Source organism: Syngnathoides biaculeatus, chromosome 10 (assembly GCF_019802595.1).
Source record: "Syngnathoides biaculeatus isolate LvHL_M chromosome 10, ASM1980259v1, whole genome shotgun sequence".
Taxonomy (NCBI): domain Eukaryota; kingdom Metazoa; phylum Chordata; class Actinopteri; order Syngnathiformes; family Syngnathidae; genus Syngnathoides; species Syngnathoides biaculeatus.
The window spans coordinates 23,558,327-23,586,009 of NC_084649.1; the positions used below are offsets into that span (position 1 = coordinate 23,558,327).

The following is a 27,683-nucleotide window of genomic DNA, read 5'->3' on the forward strand; positions in this document are numbered from 1 at the left end:
GTAGAAATAATGTACAAAAAACAAAATATAACGGGATGCAATCGCGCCACATGCATCACCGTGAGCAGTTCACTGTCAATATTTACATGACATAAGTCTGACTAGTTTAGGTAACAACCACACTTCCTCTGTTTCTCTCTACATGGCATGATGATCAGGTAGGCAGAGGAAAGGATCCAAAGCCACCTTCAAGCGATTGCACAAACTCGACTTTGCGAAGGCACATGTTGCCTATCTCACAGCACACCGCCAAACAAAAATGCCACAAAACGTACTTTATGTACTGCACCTTGATTTAAATTTGAGCTGGTAACAGAAGTGAGTCATCTTAAATTGAGAGTGAGATACGGGATGTGGCGCATACTCGTCAGCAAATACAGTTTTGTGTCCGGAAGCACGTTGCGAATCGCTGCGATAGTTCACATTAAAGGGAAATTCCGGTGGTTTGGATTAACAATGTATCCAATAGGTCAGGTCCTATGTACTGTACCTTGACAATGTGATGTTAATCCTCGCCCATTTAATGGTGTTTTGAGAAGATTTTTATCGACAATTTCGAATTTTCATGGGAGTCACATGACCTCCGTGCGCGGATGTGACATAATAGGCGCGGCAACAAAGGCTTGCTTACGTTGGGAAACAATTGTGGCCTGTGCCGATTTCTCGGATTTATCCTCATCTGATATAGCATAATAGGATCAGGGTTCCGCGCCGAGCCCCTTCCTGTTTTGCGGTAGTAATGGATAGGTTGATAGACAAAGTTAGACTGGAATCCCCTTGGACCATGATGTTGCAGATGATATTGTGATCTGCAGTGAAAGCAGGGAACAGGCGGAGGAACAATTAGAAAGATGGAGGCATGCACCGGAAAGGAGAGGAATGAAGATGAGCTGAAGTAAAACGGAATATATGTGCGTGAATGAGAAGGGCGGAGGAGGAAGAGTGAAGAGATAGCGAGGGTGGTTGACTTCAAATACTTTGGGTCAACAATACAGAGCAATGGAGAGCGTGGTAAGGAAGTGAAGAAACGGGTCTAAGCGGGGTGGAACAGTTGGCGGAAGGTGTTTGGTGGTCTATGTGTCAGAAGAGTCTCCGCTAGGATGAAAGGCAAAGTCTATAAAACAGTGGTGATGCTGGCCATGATGTACAGATTAGAGACGGTGGCACTGAAGAAATAACAGGAAGCAGAACTGGAGGTAGCAGAAATGAAGATGTTGAGGTTCTCTGTTGGTGTGAACAGGTTGGACAGGATTAGTAATGAGCTCATTAGAGGGACAGCCAAAGTTGGATGCTTTGGAGACAAGGTTAGGGAGAACAGACTTCGATGGTTTGGACATGTTCAGAGGCGAGAGAGCGAGTATGAAGGGTGCTGAGGATGGAGCTGCCAGGCAAACGAGGGAGAGGAAGACCAAAGCAAAGGTTGATGGATGTTGTGAGGGAGGACATGAGGACAGTGGGTGTTGGAGAGGAGGATGCACGAGATAGGCTTAGATGGAAAAAGATGACACGCTAACGGGACAAGCCGAAAGGAAAAGAAGATCCTAATCGGATGAAGAAATAGTATCGGTTGATTGGGAAGATGGAGGAATACGTCCATACAGATTTGAACCTGGGGCTGTAAATAATGTTGAATATTCTTTCTTCGGACGAGCGAGCTCCAGTGAGTACAGTACATATGAGATGACCAATTGGATACATTGTTAATCCAAACCACCGGAATTTCCCTTTAAATTGAATCGTGACAAACTTCAGGGGTGAGCAACGAGACAAACAGAAACAGCAACCCACGTCCGTGGCACAGCCGTACAAACAAAGAAACAAACAACCTTGTACGTGCGGAGGCAGGAACTCTCATGAGTGAAAATAAATGAGAAGGGGAATTTTATGTGCGAGGATATTAGAGAGTCAACAGGATGTATAGGACGTATAAAAACGGATGTGCGCCGCCTTGCTTTGGGCCCGAGGAGCAATTTACACAGCCGACTACTGTAATTCCCGGCCTACAGAGCGCACCTGCCTTCAAGCCTCACCGAGTAAATTTGTAAAGGAAATACCATTTGGTACATACATACGCTGCAGCTGTGTAAAATCCGCAAGTGCCCACAGTGAAACACAAGGTATTTACAAAGAAAGACTGTACACAGAAAGAATTTAATACTAGCGCCACGCTAGTGCTAACACGAGCACCACTAACAGGGCCGGTTAAAATAAAACTTACCGGTAAATATCACTGACACACGCCAGTTAACACAGCAGCAATACACTAGCACAGCACTAACGCTAGCGAAGCGCTAACAGGACCGGTAAAAGTCACTTCCTCGGCACAAATATTCCACCGCTCTCATTCTTTTTCCGCTCGAGTGCCCCCTTGCGGCCGTTAGAAAAAAAAAAAAAGCACAAATTAGCTGCATCGCCGCATCAACCACAGGGATGAGAGCGTCTGGGGAAAAAAGCTGTGAATTGTAGGCCGGAAATTACGCTAAACTATGCAATAAATATCGTACATTACGTAGACAGTAATTTGCCACAAAAAATAATTTTGTGATATATATTGAAGTGGTATCTCTCAATTGAGAGAATATGATCTTGTTTGGGTGGAACTTTAGTCTGGGTTGTTAGTGGAGAATACAGAAAGTCATCGCATGCACATTTCCACGTGCACTTCCGATACATTTTTTTTCCTTAAAATGATTTTTAAAAAAAAAAAGTGTTTTGGGGCTTAGTTTGTGCGATATTTACAGTTGAAACGATTCATTAAAGCAATTAAAAATATAATAAGGGTGCTTGGTTTTTGGCTGCAGGACTCGGTCCCTGCAATGACAGCATTACCGTTCATTTTCTGGCATTTAGCAGCCGGGAGGCGTCGCGTTGTCTTGTCGCGTCTTGCCTGGACCTGCGCCGCTGCCCGGGCACGTTCTCCGTTCGCGCAGGCCTCCTCTTCGGGCAAAATGTAGAGTCAGCAAACACGGACACATCCTGTTGCGTAGTATCTGTTTGCCTTCGCCGTCTCCGAGGTTGATGATTCACTGGGAAGTTACGGCGCCAGAGCCAGGTCGAGTCCTCGCCACGGGGGTCAAGCTTTCATTCCCGCTACAGTATTAAGTTTGTGAGCTAATTAATTAATATCAGTGTTAATTAATATCAGTCTTCAATCTGGTCTCGTTTCTAACTGAACACACAAGTGATGTGTGGTTCCTACTGGCCCTTTAAGATCTCAGGTCCTGGCCTTTGTTGCTGCCTTCAACTTTCGTTTTTGCACAAATACCAGCAAAGGCATTGAATAATTAATCTTTAAAAAAAAAAAAAATCTATACAAAGGGATCAAATGTGTTCATTTCAGCTACCCAGACACTTCTACAGAAAACTACTTCACATTTATGACATTGCAATATGAAACATTAAACATGCAGTACTTCTATGTTCCCTAATTTCCCCCTCAGATACTTCCTGTTTTTCTTCTTTTTAAAAAAAAAAAAAAAACTCATTTTGGGCTACAGCCGCATCTAGTGGACAAAAGAGGAAATCACGCCTTTTTTAAAATCTGAGACAGAGAAGTGACACGTTTTTGTTTGGTAACAGATGCGAGATAGCCCACTTGGTGCCAAGGGATGAGAAAAAATAAAATTCACCATTAATCTGTTGATCACAAAAAACTGTTATTTGATCTGGGGTGTGTATTTTGATTATTACCTCCAGATAACTAAAATGCCAAATTCACCATCTTGAGAGAATTGAACATTTAATATTTTATATATATCTATATATATATCTATATATATATATATATATATATATATAGATATATATATATATTTACAAATGGGCTTCTGAAAACTGTCACTTTAAATGTACATGCATGGAAACAGTGTCCAATTATTTGTTTTGTCAACATTTATTGCACAGTACAGGGGGAACTATCCGTAGTTAATGTATGCATATTTATGTATTACTGTGGCGTTTGCATGTTCTCCTTGTGCCTGTATGAGTTTTTTCTGGGCACTCCGACGTCCTCCCACATCCCAAAAACCTGCAACATTAATTGGACACTCTAAATTGCCCATAGATGTGATTGTGAGTGCAGCTGTTTGTCTCGATGTGCCCTCTGATTGGCTGGCAACCAGTTCAGAGGTTACCATTGACAGCTGGGATAGGCCCCAGCACTCCCCACGACCCTTGTGAGGATAAGCGGCTAAGAAAATGGATGGATGGATATACGATATTAGTAACAGTAGATGTACGTGTCTGAACAGCGCTCCCTGGTGTCTCAGCTGCTCTTTGTGCCTCGCGACATCTTCCTGGAGGACCACTTATCTCTGATTTGATTCCTTTTACCCAATCAGCAAATGCTGCTCATGCTTGCAGATGGCGAGCGGCTGATTAGCGTAATCCAGACGCGGGATGCCGCTTTTCTGCCGCCGGGCTCCCGGGCGGGGGTGGGGTGATGCTCTCGAAGGCCAGGTCACGTGACTCCCCTGTGAACGTCTACCCCGGAGCTTTGCCGTCCTTGGCGTGTATACGTTTTTGCCGGTGTCCATGCTGGTTCCTTGAGCGTCGGCCATGTCGGTCCAGCGTCACGCGGTGAGGGAGGCCTGGACACTTGACAGGTATGTCACTATTAAACATATATCATATTTCATTGCATACAGTTGGGGAGAATATTATTCCATCCCTTTCTGAATTTGTAAGTTTCAAGTCAGCAGAGTTCAATTTTAGAGCTTTTCATTAATCATGGTAATAGGCGGCGGCACGGTGGATCAGCTGGTAAAGTGTTGACCTCATAGAGGGTTCAATCCCGGACCAGCTTGTGTGGAGTTTGCATGTTCTCCCCGTGCCTGCGTGGGTTTTCTCCGGACACTCCGGTTTCCTCCCGCGTCCCAAAAATATGCAACATTAATTGGACACTCTAAATTGCCCCTCGGTGTGATTCTGAGTGCAGCTGTTTGTCTCGATGTGCGCTGCAATTGGCTGGCAACCAGTTCAGGGTGTACCCCTCCCCCAGCCCGTTGACAGCTGGGATAGGTTGCAGCACTCCTCTCAACCCTCGTGAGGATAAGCAGCAAATGAAAATGGACGGATGGATGGGAATAGGCAGAATTTTATGTCTTGAGAAACACAAAAGGTATACAATTTAGTGCATTTTATTGAGTCAAATATTAAGTCTCTTTCAACAAGGCCAGAATTCGGACTCCCACAGGTCGACTACTGACCACGTGATCCACAATCAACCAATAACCGATCAATACTCCGCCTGTCATAAATAAAGCGGACATCTTCTAAGGAGCCACATCTGACCTTGCGACCTCTCTTCCACTCCGAGAGAGACAAAAGCTGCGTACAGTAAACAGGAAACCAAACCTGCTGCAATTACCCACAGTCATTTAAGGTGTTAATATACCACCAAAAAAAAACATTTTTCAAAGTAATCCTACAATATGATGCTGTAATAAACTGTAGTAGACTTAGATTTTGCGGTGCCCTTCGAGGTTCTCACACACACACAGTAAGTCCATCTTAAGTTCGCCAGTTCTAAACCTGAAAGTGCTCCGTACTATCTGGACGGTAGACCTATTGACGCATCATTATTCCAGAGGAAAAGACGCGGAAAACGAGCAGCGGTTGCAAGATCTTTGCTCGGTGGCGCGAATGCGATCGTGAGAAAGGTAAGCGAGCAGCCTGCGAACACGGCAGGATGTTTGGTTTCATTTACTCGGCAGGATGTTTGGTGACCCGAAGGCAAATACGTAGTAGCCAAGAAAGCAGTTGCTAACACGCTGCGCCGGAATGGAGCGAAATCTCAAAATTCCCCTCTGCATATTTGGAGCCTTAACTTGGCCAGTGAAGAACTAAAAAAAAAAAAAAATTAAATAAAATGTTCGGGAGAAAGCGAAACTATTGGTGCGAAGATTCCAAATTGCCCACACAAAATAACTATCAGTTGATTTGAGAAGGAAAGTGGGGGTGGGGGATTAACACAGTGCAAACTTCCAAATTTAATTTAGGTATCAAATAATTATTTCCTATGTTGCGTCAAATTTTTTTATGAGTCCATCCAACCTCACTTCAGCCAACTTTTTAAGTTTTTTTTTTTTTTTTTTTTTAAATTAATCCCCCTTCAACGGTAATTACGTTACGCCACTTTCCAACGGAACTCGCCAAGTGGTGTTAAACCAATAAGCGCCGAAGGGAAATCTTTCCGCAAACCCTTTTACGAAACCTGCTCCAGTTTCACACGCTGACCTGGTCACTGGGAGGCCACGGATTACAAGACTCAAGCGCCTTTGCGTATTTGAAAAACAACAACAACAAAAAAGATGCAATTTGTAGATTCTGACGTAAAGTGAATTTAATAAAGTGAAGTTAATAAAAGGGCACCCACATTTGGTGCATTTTCATACTTGAATCAACCCGTCAAATTTTTTGACAGTAAAAAAAAAAATTAATTTATTTCATGTCACATTGCACAGGCTGCAGTCTCATTATAGCAATAACTTGTTAGATAATACAATTTAATTTCAAAACGGGTCATGAAATACGTAAATAGCAAAAATACACAATCAGTCGGTCATAGTAAAAAAACATTACTTTATTCATAGTGCATGTTAAAAAGAACCACAGCTAAAAAACAGTGTTGTGTACAGATAAAGTTAAAAAAATTAAAAATGGAACGAAAGAGTTCAATAAATTGTTCATGGTTATGTTTTTTTTCCACATTTTCACATTCCATTCCATTAATGGATAAAAAGGCCATTAAATGTGTATTTTTATAAAATAATTTAAAATGACAATGTGAAAAAGTTATCAAATACCATTAAATATTTAAAAAGGATTGGAGTACATAAAATCGTCTGTTCTTCAATATGTTCAACATAATTCTCATATTATTGCTATAGTATGTATCATGGGGAGGGGACGTCATGGTAAAGCGTTGGCCTCGAAGTTCTGAGGACCGGGGTTCGATCCCAGCCCCACCTGTGTGGCGTTTGCATGTTCTCCCCGTGCGTGGGTTTTCTCCTGGCATGCTGGTTTCCTCCCGCACATCCCAAAAACATGCAACAATAATTGGAGACTCTAAATTGCCCCAAGGTGTGATTGTGAATGCTGTTGTTTGTCTCGATGTGCCCTGCGATTGGCTGGCAACAAGTTCAGGGGTTACCCCGCCTGCTGCCCGTTGACAGCTGGGATAGGCTCCAGCACTCCCCGCGGCCCTCGTGAGGATAAGCAACAAAAGAAAATGGATGGATGATGATATTTCCCAATTGAATACATTAATGGAAGATGTAATCATTGATTTGTGTAAGATTATTTTTACCTCGAATCAGTAATTGGAAAATGGAGGGGGTGGGGTGGGGGGGGGTTGGCATGCATCTTGTTATTTTACTAACCAGTTTGTAATCCATCCTCGCAACAGCGATCTGGAAGAGGAAAATCATCTGTCAGCCACGAAAGCGTCCGCTCAGGTAAATGTCCATTTTGGCCACATTTTCCACTTGACTGACTTGACCAATAACCAAATACACTTTTTTTGTTTTTTTTTTTTAATCCTGTCACAAGACAACCTCCGATTTCGCAAGAAAAAATTTTTCCAGTTTGTCATCTACAATGTGTGAACACGCATTGATCACAGTGATTGTATTTTAAGGTACAAAACTCTTTACTTGTTGCCAAAAAACATAGAATTGCCCTTTTAAATTCAATCACTGTATGAAGATCAGGAATTATTATCATTTCCATTTTCTAATCATCCTCAGTGCCCACCATCACAGTGTCTTCTGTATTTTTCCACTTATAAATTCACAGATCGTACTCCCTAAGTGAGTTGGTTTTGGCCCGTGTGCTGCATGTTTGACTCCACTGACACGCTGCGGGCCAGATTTCGATCCCCAAACCTCAGAACTGAGAGGCAAAGGCGCTAACCGTGAGGGCACTGGTTCCGCTCGTGATAAACAAACACGTCCTCCCCGCCGCTCTTACCCGTTGACGCGTTTCTGCACAGCAGATGGCACATATTTACACGTAAATCCTATTAAGAACTCTCTGCCCACGGAGACGCTCTCTCGCTCTTTCATTATCTCCTCCAAGGAGTCTGCTGTTTTTGTCGTCGTCGTTGCATTTTCTGACGTCTTAACAAAGACGCCGTCAGAGGTCGCCGCGTCATGTCTGCAGAAAAGGTAAAGGCACGTTTAACCCCGGAAATTGCTGCGTCCAGCCGTCGAGAATTGAGATTGTGATTATTTTTGATGATGTTCTGTTTGTGATGTGGAACGCTGCCCTTAACAGATGAGGTGCGGTGACGGGAACAAGTCCATTCGGCTAGATTTTTTTATTTTTTTTATTTTTGGGAGGGGGGGGGTGACTGCATTACAACTCCGATCATATCTGAATGCAAATCAGTCCAAAAATTGAATCATTTCAAATCAAAAGCTTTTATTGTCATGATATTCTGTGCATACAATGAAATGATGAGTGCTTCTCCACAAGGTGCAATAAAATAGAATAAAAATGGAAGCACATCTTGGGTAAAAAAAAAAAAAAAAACAATTGTTTCATTTTATTTCAAAACTGCAGTTTTGTAGCACATTAGTATTTTAATATTCTCAACCGGTTAAAATATGTATATGACCAACTGTATATTAGATATTAAGTCTAAATATCGCTGCTCAAATATCAAGTTGTTTTGTGATTATATATATTAAAAAAAAAACGACCAAGATACTCTTTTAAATTTTTTTTTTTTAAATCAGTAATGTGACCTATAACGTGGACAGCTCAATTGGAAATAAAAATTAATAGAGTGAGAGAAGGTAGACGGAATAAATTATGAACAGTTCCCAATAGTTAGCACAAAACCTTTAGGCTTCTGCGGGGGGGGGGGGGGGGAATGGCAGGAAAAGCCTCCTAGAACAGTGGGCCTTAATTAGGGGTTAATCAAAGGCACTTTAAATGCAGGTGTTTGTGTGTGTTCTGACTCCCGTTTTTAAAAATAAGTAAATTTGAAAGTTATTTGTTCATTCCGAACAGAGCATCGTGCCCATTCAAGTGGGTGTGCGCACTTGTGCAATCACAATCTGTTTTTATTTTCCCTCTCAAATGCTTTTTTTTTTTCTTAACGATTGAGTTGTACGGGTTAGAGGTAATTTAAGGGGGGTGGGGGGAGTCTGAAAAGGGTTTATGATAAAGAAAATTGATATTTGAACTGGGGTGTGCAGACTTTATGCACCCTCTTTCTGAATTGATCTGATGAAATACTTTTCTGCAGTCTTGTCATATATTGCAGAAGGAACTGCTCCGTGTACCTTTTTGAACGTGGTTAGAGGACGTCGAGCGGAAAAATGTCCCGACGGCCGCTCAGGTCATGTGTTGTAACGCGGTCGGTCGTGGGTCGGATCGCGCGAGGCCTCCGCCGAGCCTGCTGCTGAATATCGAATGATCTAATAGGATTACGTCCACTGACCTCCTTTTCTTGCGATGCGGGTCGCAGACCGCAGACACGTTCGCTTCGTGCTTTTCGTTTGTTCGCATTTCGGGGAAAGTCTCGCAACGAATCCAAAGTGACTTGAAAATCTGTTTGAGGAAATGTCATGAGCGTCGCTGTCCGTTGCGGCGCTCGTGACGCGTGACGCTTGCCAGCGATTGTTGGCATCGTGACCGCGCCTTTGATTTGTCAGAGCAGTTCGAGCCATTACTTGCGCAATTGACTTTCCACGCTTCTATTTGAGGACGGCAAGCATGAGTGTGTGTGAACACAGATTTGGCCCTCGCTTGCTGTTGGATCATATCTGTATGAAATCATACGAGTTGTGCTCTTGTGTGTGTTGAAATGTATCCTTTTCTATTTTTATCTCCCTTTGCATTTCCTGGTCTTTTATTGGTGAGTTATTGTCACAAGTACAAAATGTATCCATCCTATAATTTATTCTCAATTCTAATTTTAAAAAATGTTTACTATGCACAATGAAAATAGTGTATTTATTGTAGTGTAAATTTTTGTTTCACTTCATATTTCTACAATACTACTACTGCTAATTTACTATTATTTCTATAATTATTAAAATGCTAACCATAATCACAGTAGTAGTAATAATAATAATAGTAATGAAATAACTTATCAGTATTAGTGGTAGTAGTAGTTCATTTATTCATATACATTTGTTTATGCATTTTCTGGTCAATTTATTGTTTTTCAAGATATTATTCTTTAGAAAAACAAAATTAACTCGAAAATATTGAGATTGTTCTTATTCTGTTACTATTATTAATATTATTGATGCTATTAGGACTATTTTGCCCATAATAAGCCCATAATTTACTTATTTCAGTAGTTTTTATCAGTAGTACTGGTGGTAGTAGTGGTCCATTTATTCATATATATATTTGCTTATACATTTTCTGATCAATTTTTTTTTTCCAAAAAAATATTCCTTAGGAAAACAAAAACGTAACTTGTAAAAATATTCAAATTGTTCTTATTCTGTTTCCATTATTAGTACTATTGATGTTATTAGTCCTATTTTGCCCATATTAAGCCCATAATTTACTTTTATCCATTTTAATTATTGTACACATTTTAATCCTACAATGAAAATAAAATTTTCCACTAAATCTTAGGATTATTATTGCTATTATAATTATTATTTGTCATAGTAGTATTACTAGTACTGTGTGTGTATGTACTGCACGTATTTTTACTTTTTTCCATTTTTATTGTTCAAAAGATAGATATAAGAAATATATATATATATATATATATATATATAATATATATATATATACTAGTCATTTTTTTATAGAGAATAGTTTTTGAGGCTGTGTTATCTAGGATGTCTTCTTTTGACCTTTTTTTTTTTAAATGTATAAAAGATATCTCCAACAAAAAGAAGCTGAAGAAGAAAAAGGAGGAGGCCAACAGCGCAAGCGAAGCCAAGCTGAATGGCGGCGAGGCCAAGATCAAAAAAATCAAAAGCAAAAAGAACGAGGGGGCTTCCGAGGAGAGTCCGGCCTTACAAAGTAAGAGAAGGATAAGCATTTGTATGCCGATTCTATTGAATCAGCGCTAAATTTTTGTTTTTGACATGATTGCAGGTGACAAAAAAGTGAAAAAAAAGAAGCTGGACAAGAACAAAGAACCAGACAAAGAAAAAGAGAAAGAGACAAAAAAGAAAGCCAAAAGTGCCCCCAAAAAGAAGAAAGGTGAGACAGTCCGTAGCCTTGAATGCTCTTTGACCCTCAACAAAATGTCAACAAATTTGCCTGCTCAAAATCGGCAGCTTCAGTCACAGACGACGACGACGAAGAGGACGAGGAAGACACTCCGAAAAAGAAAACCAAGAAGAAGACAACCAAAGACAGCTCGCCGTCCCCGAGTGTCAACAAAGAAAAAAAAGCCAAATCGAAAGGTCGGTGGTAGAAAGATTTTGTTCATTGCGCCTGACGTGTCTTTAATTGGATTACCGTATGTGATTTGATTGTGTAACGCCCGTGACGGGGTAAACACGCCCAACCGCACACTGGCGGAGAACGGAGTGGAAACGTTTTCCCGGTCGAATCGCCGCTGCGATCCGTCAAATTCTCGAGAACGTTCAAAGCTGAAAAATAGCTGTGGAACCTCGGAGGTTATTCGGGGTTGCTCGTCCAAGTCCAACTTGAAGGGGAAAAAAAAAAAAATCTGTTCAATGAACTGTTAACTATCACAAGCCACAGGATTTGAAATACTTCAAATTGGAACCAATTTATGAAGACCAAGGAATTATTACCATTCTTTTTGTTTAGAGGGTGATAATAATTACCAAAATGATACTTACTCCTCACCAGCACAATGTCTTTGTTGTTTTTTCACATGCAAATTTATCCTGCCGAACGGATTGTTGACCGGTTTTGGCCCGCGCGGCGTAGTTTTGACACCACTGCACTGCTGGTAACAGTACTCGGTATCGTTGGGTACTCAAGAGTGAAGAGTTTTGATATCAGTCAGGGAAAAAGTTGCACTGAATATTTCTAGTCGAGTTCTAAGATTGTAAATAAGGACAGCGAAAATAACGTAAAAGCAAAAGTTGTACTTTTGCCCTTGAAAAGATAGACCCAAGCATTTTTTTTTTACATTTTTTTTTTTTTTCCTGTAGACCACCACTGTAGCTGCACTTACCGTGATTCCCGGCCTACAGATATAAGCCTCACCCAGTATATTTGTCAAGGAAATACCATTTGGTACATACATAGGCCGCAGCCGTGTAAAAGCCGCTAGTGCCCTTATTGAAACACGAGATATTTACAAAGACAGACGGTACACAGAGTTTAACGATAGCACCGCTGCGCTAATGCTTGCGCCGCGCCACGCTAACAGGGCCGGTTAAAAAAAAAAAAAAACATACTGGTAAAAAAATCACTGAGATGCGGCAGTAACACGCTAGCGCAGCGCTAACAGGGCCTGACCGGTAAAAGTTACTTCCTCGGCACATACATTCCACCGGTCTCACGCTTACCTTTTCCGCTCGAGTGCCCACTTGCGGCCGTTAGGAAAAAAAAAAAGCACAAATTAGCTGCGTCGCCGCATAAACCGCAGGGTCGAAAGCCTGTGTGTGGGGGGGGGGGGGTCGCGGTTTATAGGCCGGAAATTAGGGTAGCTGCATTCCTCTGCCTATTATGTCTAATATTGTAATAACTTCCCCGCGGTGGCGATGGTGCGCGAGTCCGCAAAGTGAAACGTGTCATGGCGCTTGACCTCGCAAACATCAGCTCGTCGCCAGCAAGTGTCTGCAGCGCCGATCAGATGTTGACACAAAGCGCTCCGTCAGCTCTTTTTCTGCCTCGGCCTCTCAAACGTTTTAGCTGGCCAGAGAAAAGGACCTGACGTTAAGTCCTTTGACAGATGTGAGGCGACGCTTACTGAAGCGCTCTGAAAAAGAAAAGAAAAAAAAAAACACCTGGAAAGAAAGCGGGATCACATGCTATGTTGTTCAAAATCATTCGTTTCAAAAAAGCCTCAATCAGCATTTTTAACTCAATAAAAAAAAAATAAAACAGAGTACAACATAAATTGGTTTAAAGGGGACATCATGTGGAAATTCGACTTTTTAATGACTTGTATAACAATAGTTGGATCTATGGAGTGCCCCCCCACCCCCATCAAGTGTGAAACGAAACTGCCAACTAAATCTATCGTTAGTGTTTATTTTTGCAAATGTCTTTCGCCATACTGATTTACATAATAGCAACCCATGCACCCTGCACCCGCATCCCCAAAATACATCCTTAAAAACAAAAAGTAAGCAGACCTGCATTGTTTTGTTGGCCGCACAGATTAGCATTAGCTAAAGGCTTTAGCTTCAGAGATTCTCAACTCAACATTATTTCCAACACTTCAACAGCCGCAGCTGTGACAAAGTGCTGTACACAATAGTTCAAATAATAAGAAATTCATAAATAATGAGTAAAAACTGCTTTAACAAAAAGTCTGACTAACCATTGTCCCAGCTGTGAGAAATAGGGCTAGTACTGGAAAAATGTCAGATTTTAGAAAGAGAGGGTAACGTGTATCATACATCTTTATCCTCACATTATTTTGAACGTATTTTGTCACATTTAAAAACACATTTAAAAGGCACCTGGCTTCCATTTTTAAAATGGTGGGAGGAATTCATAATGTCTTTTTAATTTAATGTTCAGACAAGCTACATCGCTCAAGACTGATTCTTCAAGATGCATAATTGCAGGTGAATTTGTAAGCATGCCTTCAACAATTCAAAGCTACTACCGTAATTGCCGGCCTGGCTAGCGCGGCGCTAGCGTTAAACTCTTTCTGCGTACCGAGGCTTATAACCAGGTGCGCTAGCGCTGCGTAACGCTAGCGGCGAGCTAACACTAACGCTAGTGCCGAGCTAATGCTAGCGCCGCATCACCGCATAAAATGCAGGGTTGAAAGTGTGTGAAAAAAGTCGTGGCTTGTAGGCTGGAAATTACGGTAACTGTATTTTTGAGAATTGTAATGGACTCAAAGCGTTTCCAATCATGTTTTGGCAATCAAAATAAAATGTTCCGGTTTGTTTTCTTGAGAATGAACAATCGAGACGTATCTCTTCTCGGTTCCTTTGTCTCCCCAGAGTGCAAGGATTCCGACGGAAAGGAGAAGAAGTCCAAGTCAAAAGAGAGAGACAAAAAGAAGGAAGCGGCGTCCCTGTTCCAGATAAACGGCGACAAGGACTCGAAGAGCAAGAAGAAAGGTGGTTAAAAAAAAAAAAAAAAACACACACACCCGGTGTTTTCCTGTGATTGACAAGCTCAGCTCATCTTTCATCATCACAACGGTTCAATGGACCGGAATAAAGGTGAAGTCTACACACGTCAGGGAGTCAATTACCCTAATTTGTGCTCTTAATTACGCCCGACCAAAAGCGCCTGCCAAATCGGAAAGTGACGACAGCGAAGAGGAGGCCAAATCCGCAAAGTCCAAAAAGAAGTCCGCCGCCAGCTCCGCGTCGTCTCTGTTCCAGACGACGGGAGACAAAGACAAAGAGAAGAAGACAAAAAAGAAAGGCAAAGTTGCCGGACGCTTGCGCCGTTTTTTCAACCCGTGGCGCTGGTTCAAAAATGTTCTTTTTTTTTTTTTTTTTTTAACTGCAGCGAAGGCGGAAGAGAGTGACGAGTCGGAGTCAGAAAAGGAAGAAAAATCCAAAAAGAAGAAGGGAAAAGGAAAGAAGAAGAAGGTATCGTCAGGACGACCAAGTGACAACACATCCCAATTTTTACACACAATCTCAAAGTCTGTGTCTGATCACGAGTATTAAACATGTACAATAATCTTTTGGAGACCTGCAATGACGGGAAGAGTGGCGGGGATCCTAAAATTCGCCCCGATTATTACTTTGCGTGTACTGTACTTGGCTTCAGGTCGTGTTCACAGTTGGGTTTTGGTACTCTGCTTAAGAGTAGAACAAATATTGTGTGGACATAATATTAAGTCCAGTAATGATGATAATATAATCGGTTATCTTAACCAAGGCATAGGTTTTTAGAAGTTTTAAATTCCGAGTTAATTGGGTACTGATTGAATTGTTCACACAATACGATGTCACTAGCGCTAGTAAAATCTGGGCAATTGTCTTCCCCCCCCCCCAAAAAAAAAAAAAAAAATATATATATATATATCCTTTACAGTCTGTGGACAAACAATGCTAAAGTGAGAAAAAAATATTGTCTTCCTATGTGAAGGAAACTAAAATGAAAGTCCTCGCGTGAGTGATGGTAACTTGGATTAAACTCTACGAGCTGGAAATTCGTCCGACCCGACTGAGCGAGGAGCTGCCAATTGTTCTCCGCTTCCAATGATGAAATCGGCCCAGATACAAAAATAACTTTGGCATTCAAACAAGTCTGTGCCGAGCTTTTGTGCCGCATACCGACAATTTTGTCATCGGACCGAAGGCTGCAGTGTAGAAAAAAAAAAAAAAAAAATCTGAGATCTGAATTAAAATAGTAAGGTTTTAAAATAAATTAAATAAAATGTAAATCCATTTTTTTTCCAATGTCGAACCCTCGAAATGTTCAGCAGTCTTTGACGCCACGCGCCGCAGACAAACTTTGACTCTTGCCCCGAGACACCTGCTTCCAATTCCGGCCCGGGAATCGCCCCTTAAAGGCTAATTTCGACCCAAATGCCAACCTTCCTGTTCCATGTCGGACTTTTTCATGAGCCCCGTCATGACAGACGTCGCGCAATTTCGTGTAGCTTGCCGAGGAGGGATGTCTGAACGCCCAAATTCAAACTTTGCAGGGGCCAAAATAGAGGCAATCCCCGCCACTGGTTTGCATGAGCAATGTATCCAATAGGTCACGTAACATGTACTCTATCTTGACAATGTGATGTTAAATCCTCTCTCATTTAATAGTGTTTTGAGAAGTTTTTTTTTATCAACAATTACGAATTTTCAGTGGCGCTGCCATTTTTGCTTGTCACGTGACCTACATGCGCGGATGTGACGTGTACCGTGCCGCACCAGAGGCTCGATTACATGGGACACCATTTATGCCCAGCGCAGATTTCTCAGATTTATCCTCATCTGATGAAGAAATAGCAGTATCAGTTGAAGGGGAAGATGGAGGAATACTTCCACACAGAGTGGCGGAGCCGTGAGCTCGCTCGGCCAGGGGCAAGCTCGTCAGACTCCGCGTCATTCCGCCCCAAGAAACATCCGAATATTCAACATTATGTACAGCCGAGCGGTGGAGCTCGCTAGCGGGGGAACGAGCTCGGCTCTGACGCATTATTTACAGCCACAGGTTCAAATCTGTATGGAAGTATTCCTCCGTCTTCCCGATCAACCGAGCGGCGGAGAGCCGCTCATGACTGTTTATGGAAGTATTCCTCCGACATCCAGATCAACCGAGCGGTGGAGAGCCGCTCACGGATGTGTACGGAAATATTCCTCCGTCTTCCCGTTCAACCGAAAGGCGGAGAGCCACTCACGGATGTATACGGAAGTATTCCTCCACCTTCCCGATCAACCGAGCGGTCGAGCCGCTCATGGGTATGCCGCTCACGGCTGTGTATGGAAGTATTCCTCCGTCTTCCATATCAACCGAGAGGCGGAGAGCCGCTCACGGCTGTGTATGGAAGTATTCCTCCGTCTTCCATATCAACCGAGCGGCGGAGAGCCGCTCACGGCTGTGTATGGAAGTATTCCTCCGTCTTCCCGAGCAACCGAGCGGCTGAGCCGCTCATGGCTGTGCCGCACGCAGCTGTGTATGGAAGTATTCCTCCGTGTTCCCGATCAACCGATACTGCTATTTCTTTATCAGAGGAGGATAAATCCGAGAAATCTACGCTGGGCATAAATGGTGTCCCATGTAATCCAGCCTTTGTTGCGGCACGGTACATGTCACATCCGCACACGTAGGTCATGTGACTCGCAAAAATGCCGGCGCCCCTGAAAATTCGCAATTGTCGCTAAAAATCTTCCCAAAACACTGTTAAATGGGAGAGGATTCAACATCACATTGTAAAGATATTGTGCATCCTGTTCCCCTAATTTTGTGGTGAAACTGGTGTGTTAAATTTTTTTTTGCAGTGGGGTGGGTTTTTTTGGGCAGTCGTGCGCAGCAAGGTTCACGCGGTAGGAGGGGCTTCACGCTTGACCAGATAAAGTGCGGCACTCATACCGGAGATTATTGAAGCGCACGTGACAAGTGCGAACACATCCTCAGGAAGCCTCGAACGCGATCTTCTGCTCGGGCCTGCAGCCGACGATAATGAATCCTTTGTGCGCAGGAGAGAGCGCCGTCACCTGAGATTGAGTTTGACAACTTGGAGAAGTTCGTGATGGAGCCGGCGCCTCAAGGCGCCACCGTCAAATGCCGAGTGACTCGGGACCAGCGGGGGATGGATAAGAGCATGTACCCGCTGTACTACCTTCATCTCGACAACGACAAGAAGGTCTCTTGAGAATCTGACCGAGCGATTGCAAATTTCTGAACTGGTATCAACGTAAAAGTCTCAAGAACGCCGACTTGCATTTTGTTTTTTGTAGACGTTTGTCTTGGCTGGCAGGAAGCGAAAGAAAAGCGCAACCTCCAATTATCTCATCTCCATTGACGCCACGGATTTATCAAGAGGTGGCGATAACTTTGTGGGAAAGTTGAGGTACTGCGGCCATTCGCTCGAAGCTGGATTTACACAAGCGGGCCGAGTGCCCGATTCCCTTTGACCGTCTCTTCCCAGGGCAGCACGGTCGATCAGCTGGTAATGTGTTGGCCTCACAGTTCTGAAGTCCTGGGTTCAATCCCGGCCCCGCCTGTGTGGCGTTTGCATGTTCTCCCTTTGCCTGCGTGGGGTTTCTCCGGGCACTCCAATTTCCTCCCACATCCCCAAAACATGCAACATTAATTGGACACTCTAAATTGCCCCTAGGTGTGATTGTGAGTGTGGCTGTTTGTCTCTATGCGCCCTCCGATTGGCTGGCAACCAGTTCAGGGTGTACCTCCCCTCCTGCCCATTGACAGCTGGGATAGGCTCCAGCACTCCCGCGACCCTCGTGAGGATAAGTGGCAAAAGAAAATGGATGGATGGATAGATGGATGGACATACATAAGCCGCACCTGTGTAAAAGCCGCAAGTACCCACATTGAAACACGAGATATTTACAAAGAACGACGGTACACAGAAAGTTTTCAGTTTTAATACCTTAGCTTAGCTTAGCTTAACATAGCAACAACACAGTAGCATGAACAGGACTGGTTAAAAAAAAAAAAAAAAAACAGCCACGGCAGCAACACGGTAGCACAGCGCTAACAGGGCCGGTTAAATAAAACATACCTAAATCACTGAGACGTTGCAGTAACATAGCAGCAACACGCTAGTGCGACGCTTACGCGGCGCTAACAGGGCCGGTTAAAAAAAAAAAAAAAACATACTGATAAAAATCACAGAGACGCGGTAGTTACACAGCAGCAACACGCTAGCGCAGCGCTAACACTAGCGGAGCACTAACAGGGCTGGTAAAAAAAAAACCAAAACAAAAAAAAACATACAGGTAAAAGTCACTTCCTCGGCACATATATACCACCGGTCTCACTCTAAGCTTTTCCGCTCGAGTGCCCCCTTGCGGCCGTTGGAAAAAATGCACAAATTAGGTGCATTACCGCATAAGCCGCCGGGTTGAAAGCATGTGATAAAAGTCGCGGTTTATAGGCTGTAAATTAGGGAATTACACACACTAAATTGCCCCTAGGTGTGATTGTGAGTGCGATTGTTTGTCTCGATGTGCCCTGCGATTGGCTGGCGACCAGTTCAGGGTGTACCCCGCCTCCTGCCTGTTGACAACTGGGATAGGCCCTAGCACTCCCCGCGACCCTTGTGAGGATATGCGGCTAAGAAAATAGATGGATGGATGGCTGTCTCTTCCCATGTTAAGTATCTCACAAAAGTGAACACACCCCTCACATGATTGAGTGCTTAACTTAACCGCGCCCACAAAGGTGTTGATGTCGAATCTGCTCGCAACAAAAGTGAGTGCACCCATGGCTGAAAATGTACCTTTTGTGCCCAAAGCACCAATACAGTATTTTTGTTTGGCTACCGTTATTACTCATGGGCACTAGTCCTTAACAGGTGTACGCTGGAGTCCTTTTCCGTGCGCCGATCGAGCCCGGTTGTGTAAATCCAGCCCGAATTGCAGAACCCGGTAGACATTGATTAAACATCCGCTTCCTCGCGTGTTGTCCAGGTCCAATTTAATGGGCACCAAGTTCACCGTGTTTGACAACGCTCTGAATCCAGAAAAAGCCCTTCCGGACTTGTCCAATGCGCGACAGGAGTTAGCAGCCATCATCTACGTACGTCAATTCCGTAAATAAATGTATTCCTAGAACTCCGCGCAATATTTTGCCGGACTTAAATCGAAATCTCTGCTGCCTCACTTCAGGAAACAAACGTGTTGGGGATGAAGGGACCCAGAAGGATGTCGGTCATCATTCCGGGCATGGACAAGCACAACGAGCGAGTCCCCCTCCGACCCAGAAATGTGAGCGCAACCGAGGCCGTCTCAGCGCTGTGAATTGAGTGGCAAAATACATATTTGGTCCCTTGACTTCCGAGTTTAATTTGTTCCCTGACCAAGCTCGTAATTCAATTTACTCATCCAGTTGCTTTTGTCTAGTTGAAGCTCCTCAATTCACCGTAACACTGGATTCTTTTCACTTCACTTGTACGGAGGCACATATGAAAATTTTGACTGGCAACACAAAGCAAAATAAATAAATGGAATTACACAGTGGTGTCCCTGTAACTTGAAAATTTTGCAAGTTGGGGCACTTGTCAGTCCAAGTATTTAGAACCAACAAAACCTAGCGCGGCACCCTCAGGCGTTGTTTTATGATTGTCCGGATCTTCCCAGGACTACGACGGCCTGTTGATACGACACCAGAACAGGAGGATGGAGAACCTGATCGAGCTCCACAACAAGACGCCCGTGTGGAACGAGGAGACGGCGTCGCACGTGCTCAACTTCAACGGCAGGGTCACGCAGGCCTCCATCAAGAACTTCCAGATCGTCCACAGCAAAGACTGTGAGTCCACTTGGACCCTTGTACTTAAAGCTCCACTGTCATGCCTACAAACATATTAAAATAGATATTGGAATGAAAAATACAAAGAACATTAGTCACTTCAATGTCCATACGAAAAACTCAATATCAGCCGGGACCGCGTCAACCACGCCCAAAGTTGCGGAAGTGTCATTGGACATCCAACTGGCGGCCATATTGCCTGCAACGTCATCAGCAGATGTTAGACCGGGACATTCGCCATTGAAAACACGCTGTTCCACCTATTATGGAACACGGAAGCTCTTTTCAAAGACGAGAACATCTCACAAATGAGTGAAGTGACCGGGGCAATATTACCCTATCATTTCGAGACATATTTTGATGATACGCGGATCACTTCAAACTAACAACAGAATCCCCGACAGTCCGTAGCGTACTCAGGAGGACCCATGCCGGGTGGGTGGGGGGTTGGGGAGCTCCTTTCTCCTCCCGCACGCGGCCAAACCACCGCCACGTAGGGGCTAACTCAGAAGCCGTCGCCGGCGAGCAAGCCGTGGCCGGCAACCGAGCCGACGCGCGAAGTGGGGTGTCCAGGCACCGGTGGGGGGAGAGCCCGGCCACACCACATCCCCACCCGATTCACCTCCAAGTCGGGGCTAACGCAGGGCCCGGCCTTGGGGTGATCCACAAGGACGTGCGGATTCCGTCCTTCCGCGGCTGCTGCAAGGAAGCAGTCTGACGTGAACATCGACACATTTAGCACCCCTGACTCACGTACACGGATCTTTTGTTATGAGAGGATTACACCCCCCCACCCCAACTATTATTTTTAATAGCTGTTTACACACCTACCTGTCATTTGGAACCCACAAAGCTGTCCTTTGCACCTGTCTAATCCATTTTTCACGACGAACCGGGTCTTTTTTGAAAAGTATGAAGAGCGGATCATCCTCCCAAGTGCTCGAACAATATCCAGCAATACAACGAGCCGGCATTTTGGCTAACACGACAGAACAACGAACTGCCTTCCAGCAGGTAAAACTAGTACAAACAAATGAGACCACCTGAGTGCGATACGGCCCTGTACTTCTTCTTTTTAAATTAATAACATACTAAAAATCATCCATTTCATGACACTTGACCTTTAAAGGTCCACTGTCCACTTCGGCGCCGCGTCCGCCGGTCACAGCTTCGGCCGGGGCGCCTCATTTTCGGCACTGAGTTGGCTTATCACGGCGCCGAGCCGGGCCGTTTTACGGCGTTGTCGTCGCACATTACCGAGTGCGCCATTGAAGGCAGTGTTCTTCATAGCCGCTGCCGTCTGCGATGAACAACACCCCCGATGGCGGCGGCGACAAACAATTCCGCCAACAATGGCGCACACGGCCGCGAGCGACGACAACGCCGTAAAGCGGCCCGGCTCGGCACTGCGATAAACCACCTCGGCGCCACCCCGGCAGAAGCCGTGATCGGCGTGTAGCTGAGTACGCTACATACTGTCGGGGACTCTGTTGTGCATTACAAGTGATCCGCATATCATCTAAATATGACTCCAAACGATAGGGTAATATTGCCCCGGACACTTCACTCGATTGTGAGAGGTTTTCTTCTTCGAAAAGAGCTTCCGTGTCAGAAGGGGCGTGTTCGTCTCCCACAGCGTGTTTTCAATGGCGAATGTCCGGAGTGATGTCACGGACAGGAGATGCACCCAATATGGCGACCACTTGGATGTCGTATGACACTTCCGCAACTTTGCGCATGGATGACCGCGTTCTCCGCTCATATTTATTTTTTCCTGTAGACATTGAAATGAATAATCTTTTATATATTTTCATTTCAATATCTATTTTAGAATGTTTATAGGGATGACACTTCCCCTTGAATCTACTATTATCTACTGTAACTACCTCCTGAAGAAATGTAGCCACCCATCTCCCGACTACCAAGCACCCACCGACCCGCCTCCCCACCGTCGCTGCCTAACAGTCCGTCCCCCTTGTCTTCCAGTGGACTACATCGTGATGCAGTTTGGCCGAATAGCCGACGACATTTTCACGCTGGACTACAAGTACCCCATGTGCGCAGTGCAGGCCTTCGCCATCGCGCTCTCGAGCTTCGACGGGAAAATCGCCTGCGAGTAATTAAGCGCGCGTTGCCTCCGAGGGCCGCGTGCGACTCACTCCGACTCAAAACACCTGTCGGACCGAGCCGGGCCCTTTGGATACGCCGTCGAAGCGATCTGCGCCGGTGACAAATGACAGCTGAGTCAATGCGACAATACCTGCTGCTGTTGTTTTTGCCGCCCTTTTCTAAGGTGTGCCGTTGCCTCCGTGCAGGAGTGCAAAAAAAAAAAAAAACGTAAAAATGAGCTCACGTTTGTCATTTGAGCTGTCATGGCACCTGCATAGGCCCCTTTTGATTCTACGTCAATTCATTGGAAACATTTTGTGTCAATTTGCACTGCTTTCAATCACGGGAATGTTGATCGCGATCATATCAGGTCGAGCAAATGGGAGTTTCTGTGGGTGGGCGGGTTCATTTTTGCATTGTATTTTGGTTATGACGTGAAAATTTGTAGCTGACTAATTTAATTGAAGTACATTCAATTTAATTCAATGAAGTTTGTCTTTAGGCATACTAAAGCGCTGATATCCTTAAAAAAAATAACTCTGCTGTTATGACTTATCTGATCAAATAAATGTGCAGATTGTTTTTCAATAAAAAGGCATGTATTGTACTTCATAATTTTCACCCAGCTGGAAAATTATCAAAAGAGCAGACAAAAAAAAAAAAAAAAAAAAGAGGTCCACACAGCCCTTACTAGAACAGCTGAACTTTATTTGGGGTTTAGTAGCGGTGTCAGTTTTTTTTTTTTTTTTTAAATGTTTGGTGAATTCTGAACACAACCACGTCCCATTTATAACAGGGTGTGTACACTTGTGCAACCAAGTCATTTACGTTAATTTTACAAGCCCTCGTAAATGTTTATAGGATACGTTTATGGTGGAAATCAGTTTTGAGATGATATATCTTGGTTTCATTTTTTTGTATCATGCATTTGAACGGGTGTGTAGAATTTTGGACATCGACAATTTTTTTTGGTTACATTAATTTGAGTATCATTTTTTATTCAATTATTAGTGCAATTACATCATACAAAGTTTTAACTAAAGTTTGTATTTACTGTACTGTATTGTTTTGTTATGGGTAGTTTTTATTTTACTTCCTGTAAGTATAGATGTTGGTTTCTGACTTTGTAATTTTTTTTAAATATGAATTCTATTTTGTTTATAGCTCTTCTTTGAGCATTTTCTCAACCTTTATTGAAAAAAGGGTTATATTTTGCATGAAAAAGAAAATCTCAAGGCTCAGCGCCCAGCAACGTCGCAAACGGTAAATATGCAGTTCTGAAGTAACGATGATCTTGTATCATTTTATTTCACGTAGTGGTTTGGCGTAAAAATTGGTTCTGTTCGATTTTACAAGTGGCTGCGCATCTAAATTGGACCTTCTGTCGTATCGTGTAAGAGTATTTCATTTTTCTGGTTGGCGCGTACGTCTCGGGGACACAAAATTTGCAATAAATAAATCCAAAATAATTTTCGGCCCGGTGAAGTGAAAACTGGCTGTGGCAAAGTTGTTGGGAATCACTCTTCTATGACAACTTTATTTCATAAAGTACATCAAATTCAATATCTTTGATTGTGTCACGAGCGTGCGAGGATTCAATTTATCCATCTGTCCATTTTCTTTTGCCGCTTATCCTCATGAGGGTCGCGGGGAGCGCTGGAGCCGATCCCAGCTGTCAACGGGCAGGAGGCGGGGTACACCCTGAACTGGTCGCCAGTCAGTTGCAGGGCACATAGTGACAGACAGGAGTCGCACTCACAATCACACCTATGGGCAATTTAGTGTCCAATTAATGTAACGCTTTAGCAGCTGAACCACCGTCCCGCCCTAAAGCATACATTTTAAGCAAAAAATAAATACATTTTTAAGATGATTTTATTCATATATAAAGTATTTAAACTATACATGTATTCCTACTACACAGTTTATTATCAGGATAAGCTTTTAAAAATGCTTTAAAAAGCCAATTTTTTTTAGGCTTGGAACGCTTTATCTCTTTTCCTATTCATTGTAATGGGAAACCGATTCAGTTCTTGAACAAATCACTTCTCGAACCGTTTCCAATTAATGTTGCATGTTTTTTGGGATGTACGAGGAAACCGGAGTGCCCACTCGGAGAAAATCCACGCAGGCACGGGGAAAAGATGCAAACTCCACACAGGCGGGGCCGGGATCGAACCCGGGACCTCAGAACCGTGGGGCCAACGTTTCACCAGCTGCGCCACCGTGGCGCCGGATTCCTTTTGTTTTATTTTTTAATCAACAAATTGGCCGGGGACGTTGGGTCAGCTGGTAAAGCGTTGGCCTCACAGTTCTGAGGTCCCGGGTTTGATCCCGGGCCTTCCTGTGTGGAGTTTGCATGTTCTCCCTGTGCCTACGTGGGTTTCCGGTTTCCTCCCACATCCCAAAAACACTGACACTCTAAATTGCCCATAGGTGCGATTGTAAGTGCAGCCGCTTCTCGTCTCGATGTGCCCCGCGATTTGGCTGGCGACCAGTTCAGGGTGTACCCCGCCTCCTGCCCGTTGACAGCTGGGACGGCCTCCGGCGCTCCCCTGCGACCCTCGTGAGGATAAGCGGCAAAGAAAACGGACGGATGGAATCAACAAACTGACCTGAAGCCGTCCTTTTTGCCGAGGCCTCGCCGCGCCGACTCCGTCGCCACGTTAGATTTATGTTCAGTTTTTATAGCTCTCTCCGGCGTAAAAGCCGGCGGGCGGCTTTGCGGCTCATCAGATAAGTTTGCGTCGCCCCGGAGCCGCTCACCGAAAATGGAAAAACCTGTTTGAGGTGTCAGCTCAGAGGCCAAGTGAGAGAAAGGTGTGTATTCTGCCTCAACCTGCTCAGGCGGTTGTCCGAACTTGCAGGTTCACCGAGGCCTTTTCCGGATGGATGCTCTCGAGAAAGCCGAGCGCTTCTTTTTCTCGCTGCGACAGACGTCGGCCCGTTTGGCACACGTGCCCGCCTCGTTTGTGGACCAACGCATTCCGTCAGAAAGGCTTGCAACGTTGTTGCTGACCAAAAGAAGGAGCTGTTGCGGGGGGGGGGGGACTGCTCAAGGGCTGCAGTTATTTTTCTCCGTCTGAACAAAATACACACCAATTAAGATAATCCACTTCAAAATCAAAATAAATGTAACTCCTCCTAACCCGCTCCAGTAATACCAAACCCAGAGCTGCTAATCCTAACCACTATTCAAAACTCAGAACATCTTTCCCCATTGAAATGAATGGAAATGACAGTAATCCGTTTAATTTCAAGTATGAAATGATTTTTAAATCAGAAAAATGGCGCTCTACAATGGTGTACTTTGAAAAGTACTTGTAAAAAAAAATCTCTAAACAATAGAACGTAAAAAAAAAAAAAATCCTATATGTCGTGATTTCATGCATTCATTGTGCAGCGCCTTGAGTGTGCGCTTTGACCACAAGGTGCCAGTATAATGCAAACGTGTACATTAAGACCATTACAACTGCTGAGTAAGTTGATGTAATATTACCTTTTTTTTCCAGAGAGGATAAATGTTGAGTATTATGTCTACATGAGTTGCTGCATCTATGTTAAACAATCCATTAAAGTGTTAGTTTGTCGCGCTATTTAAAAAAAAAAAAGTTATTAATCATTTCACCACCTGTTAGCCGAGCACCGTGTAGGACGTAGCAAAATCACATATATTCTTTACAAAATTGAAGTACACACATTTTAAGAGACGTATTATTATAGTGGTATGTGTGCAAATGTTTGCCTTATTTGAGGTTTTGGGGTTGGGTGCCATGAAATCGGCTCCAGTTCTGGATTCAACCAAAAGTAAAAAGTCGTCCCCAAAAAACCTCAAAAGAGTTGTCCCTTGAGATTCGAGTGACTTGTAACATGCAACATTAATTGGATGCTTTAAATTGCCCATAGGTGTGATTTTGAGTGGGGCTGTTCGCTGGCAACCAGTTCAGGGTGTACCCCGCCCGCCTCCTGCCCGTTGACAGCTGGGATAGGCTCCGGCACTCCCTGCGACCCTTGTGAGGATAAGCGTCTAAGAAAATGAGTGGATAGGTGGATATCATAGTAAACCCATTCCATGACTGTGAAAACATGTGTTAGTGAAATTATCGTCCTTTACTCTATTTTCAAATGCCTCCGTCACTCCCCGCCATGCTCGGCAGAGGAGGCCGAGGAGGGAAGCTCCCCGTGCGGCTCTCCAACACGCCGGAGTCCCGCCCCTTAGTTTGTTGACTGACGCTCACCAATGGTTCCTCGGCGGACATCTTTCTGTTTTTTTTCCACCTCTCTCTCTCTCTCTCTCTCTCTCTCTCTCTCTCTCTCTCTCCCTCCCCCCTTTTTCGTCTCTCGCAGTGTAGTGCGTTGATTTCATACCAAAGTCATACTTCACATTCCACTTCTTCTGTCAAACCTCCGGAGAAAATATCGGGGCAAAACAGAGGGCGCCGGTCGGGAATTCAACACCACCTCCCCCTCCTCACCCCAACGCCCCCCCCCTCCCAAAAAAAAAAAAAAAAAATATTGAGCAAGTTTGTGTGGCTGGAAGAGCGAATTGTAACAAGGTAAGTTCCACGCTAAAAAAAAAAAAAAAGTTTCTTCTTGACCACCGAGGCCGCCGTCGCCGCCGCCGCCGCTGCTGCTGTGTTTTTTTTTTTTTTTTTTTTTTTTTTTAATTCTTCCTCCACGCTCACTCGCTCCCTCTCCGCTCTCCCTCCGCGAAGTTTTCGGATCATTGTCATTTTTGACATTTTTCCGCGGAGGGAGAGAGGGGAGGAAGGAAGGAAGGAAGGAAGGAAGGGAAGCCCGCTCGGCGCTGCGTTCGACGGCTGTACTTCAGTCTCGCCGGACGGAGAGGGATGTCTTCGGCGGGGGAGAACCGGCGACGGGGAGGGGGTGGGTGGAGGGATGCGTGTGTGTTTGTGTGTGCGTGTGTATGGGGGGGGGGGGTGTTGGGGATGTTGGCACGAAAACCGAAAAAAAAAAAAAAAAAAAAAAAAGCTCAGACATGTGTGCTTTATTTGTTTGTCGTTCCACGCAGCGGTTCTCTCGCGCAAGAGAAGCTGAACCGTTTTGAAGCGATTATATTGCCCCCCCCCCCTCCCGACTGATCCGAGACCGTTTCGGAACTCTCCATTTGCTGAGGTAAGAGAAACTTTTTTTGTTTTGTTTTCCTAAATCATACACTTGCCTCAAACTTGACGTGTAACTATACAAAAAGTGTCTTAAGAAAGTATTAATCACTTAAAAAAAAAAAAAAACCTGTTAAAATGAAATAACAGTTGTCGTCAAATCAATCGATTCTGATTCTGGAATGAATTTGGTTTGATGGGACGGCTTCGGTCTGTGGACATTTCGTAAACATCAGACGTCGGTTAATGGGCCCGGGTTGCGTGAAATTGCGTTGTCAGTATAATATCAAACTAACGCCCACCGATCCATTCTCTGGATCGATTGGTCGCTCTGTTCGACTGTTAGCCAACGTCGGCGTTACAGCCTAAGATCTGGAATGAATTTGGTTTCGGGTTACA

The 27,683-nt window shown here is 44.1% G+C and overlaps 2 protein-coding genes and 1 long non-coding RNA gene across 3 annotated transcripts in view; 2 read left to right on the forward strand and 1 right to left on the reverse strand.

Annotated features, from left to right (window-relative positions):
• Window positions 1-22,755, forward strand: part of LOC133507376 (tubby-related protein 1-like) — a 45,037-nt gene extending 22,282 nt beyond the window's left edge. Inside the window, exons 3-14 of the mRNA XM_061832332.1 lie at window positions 10,858-11,004; window positions 11,080-11,187; window positions 11,265-11,393; window positions 14,094-14,213; window positions 14,386-14,550; window positions 14,614-14,696; window positions 17,258-17,422; window positions 17,517-17,629; window positions 19,212-19,320; window positions 19,410-19,508; window positions 19,881-20,052; window positions 22,039-22,755. Of these exons, the coding sequence (XP_061688316.1) occupies window positions 10,858-11,004; window positions 11,080-11,187; window positions 11,265-11,393; window positions 14,094-14,213; window positions 14,386-14,550; window positions 14,614-14,696; window positions 17,258-17,422; window positions 17,517-17,629; window positions 19,212-19,320; window positions 19,410-19,508; window positions 19,881-20,052; window positions 22,039-22,172 (1,544 nt within the window). The 3' untranslated portion in view covers window positions 22,173-22,755. The remainder of the gene's footprint in view (window positions 1-10,857; window positions 11,005-11,079; window positions 11,188-11,264; window positions 11,394-14,093; window positions 14,214-14,385; window positions 14,551-14,613; window positions 14,697-17,257; window positions 17,423-17,516; window positions 17,630-19,211; window positions 19,321-19,409; window positions 19,509-19,880; window positions 20,053-22,038) is intronic.
• On the reverse strand, window positions 7,338-9,888 carry LOC133507542 (uncharacterized). Its single transcript, XR_009796842.1, has 3 exons — window positions 9,452-9,888; window positions 7,972-8,157; window positions 7,338-7,412 (listed from the first exon to the last, which is right to left on the reverse strand). It is a non-coding gene; the product is annotated as an uncharacterized LOC133507542 (long non-coding RNA).
• Window positions 22,756-26,307: 3,552 nt separating the features above from the next.
• Window positions 26,308-27,683, forward strand: part of tead3b (TEA domain family member 3 b) — a 51,305-nt gene continuing 49,929 nt past the window's right edge. The window contains exon 1 of the mRNA XM_061832333.1: window positions 26,308-26,379. Coding sequence (XP_061688317.1) covers window positions 26,308-26,379 — 72 coding nt within the window. The remainder of the gene's footprint in view (window positions 26,380-27,683) is intronic.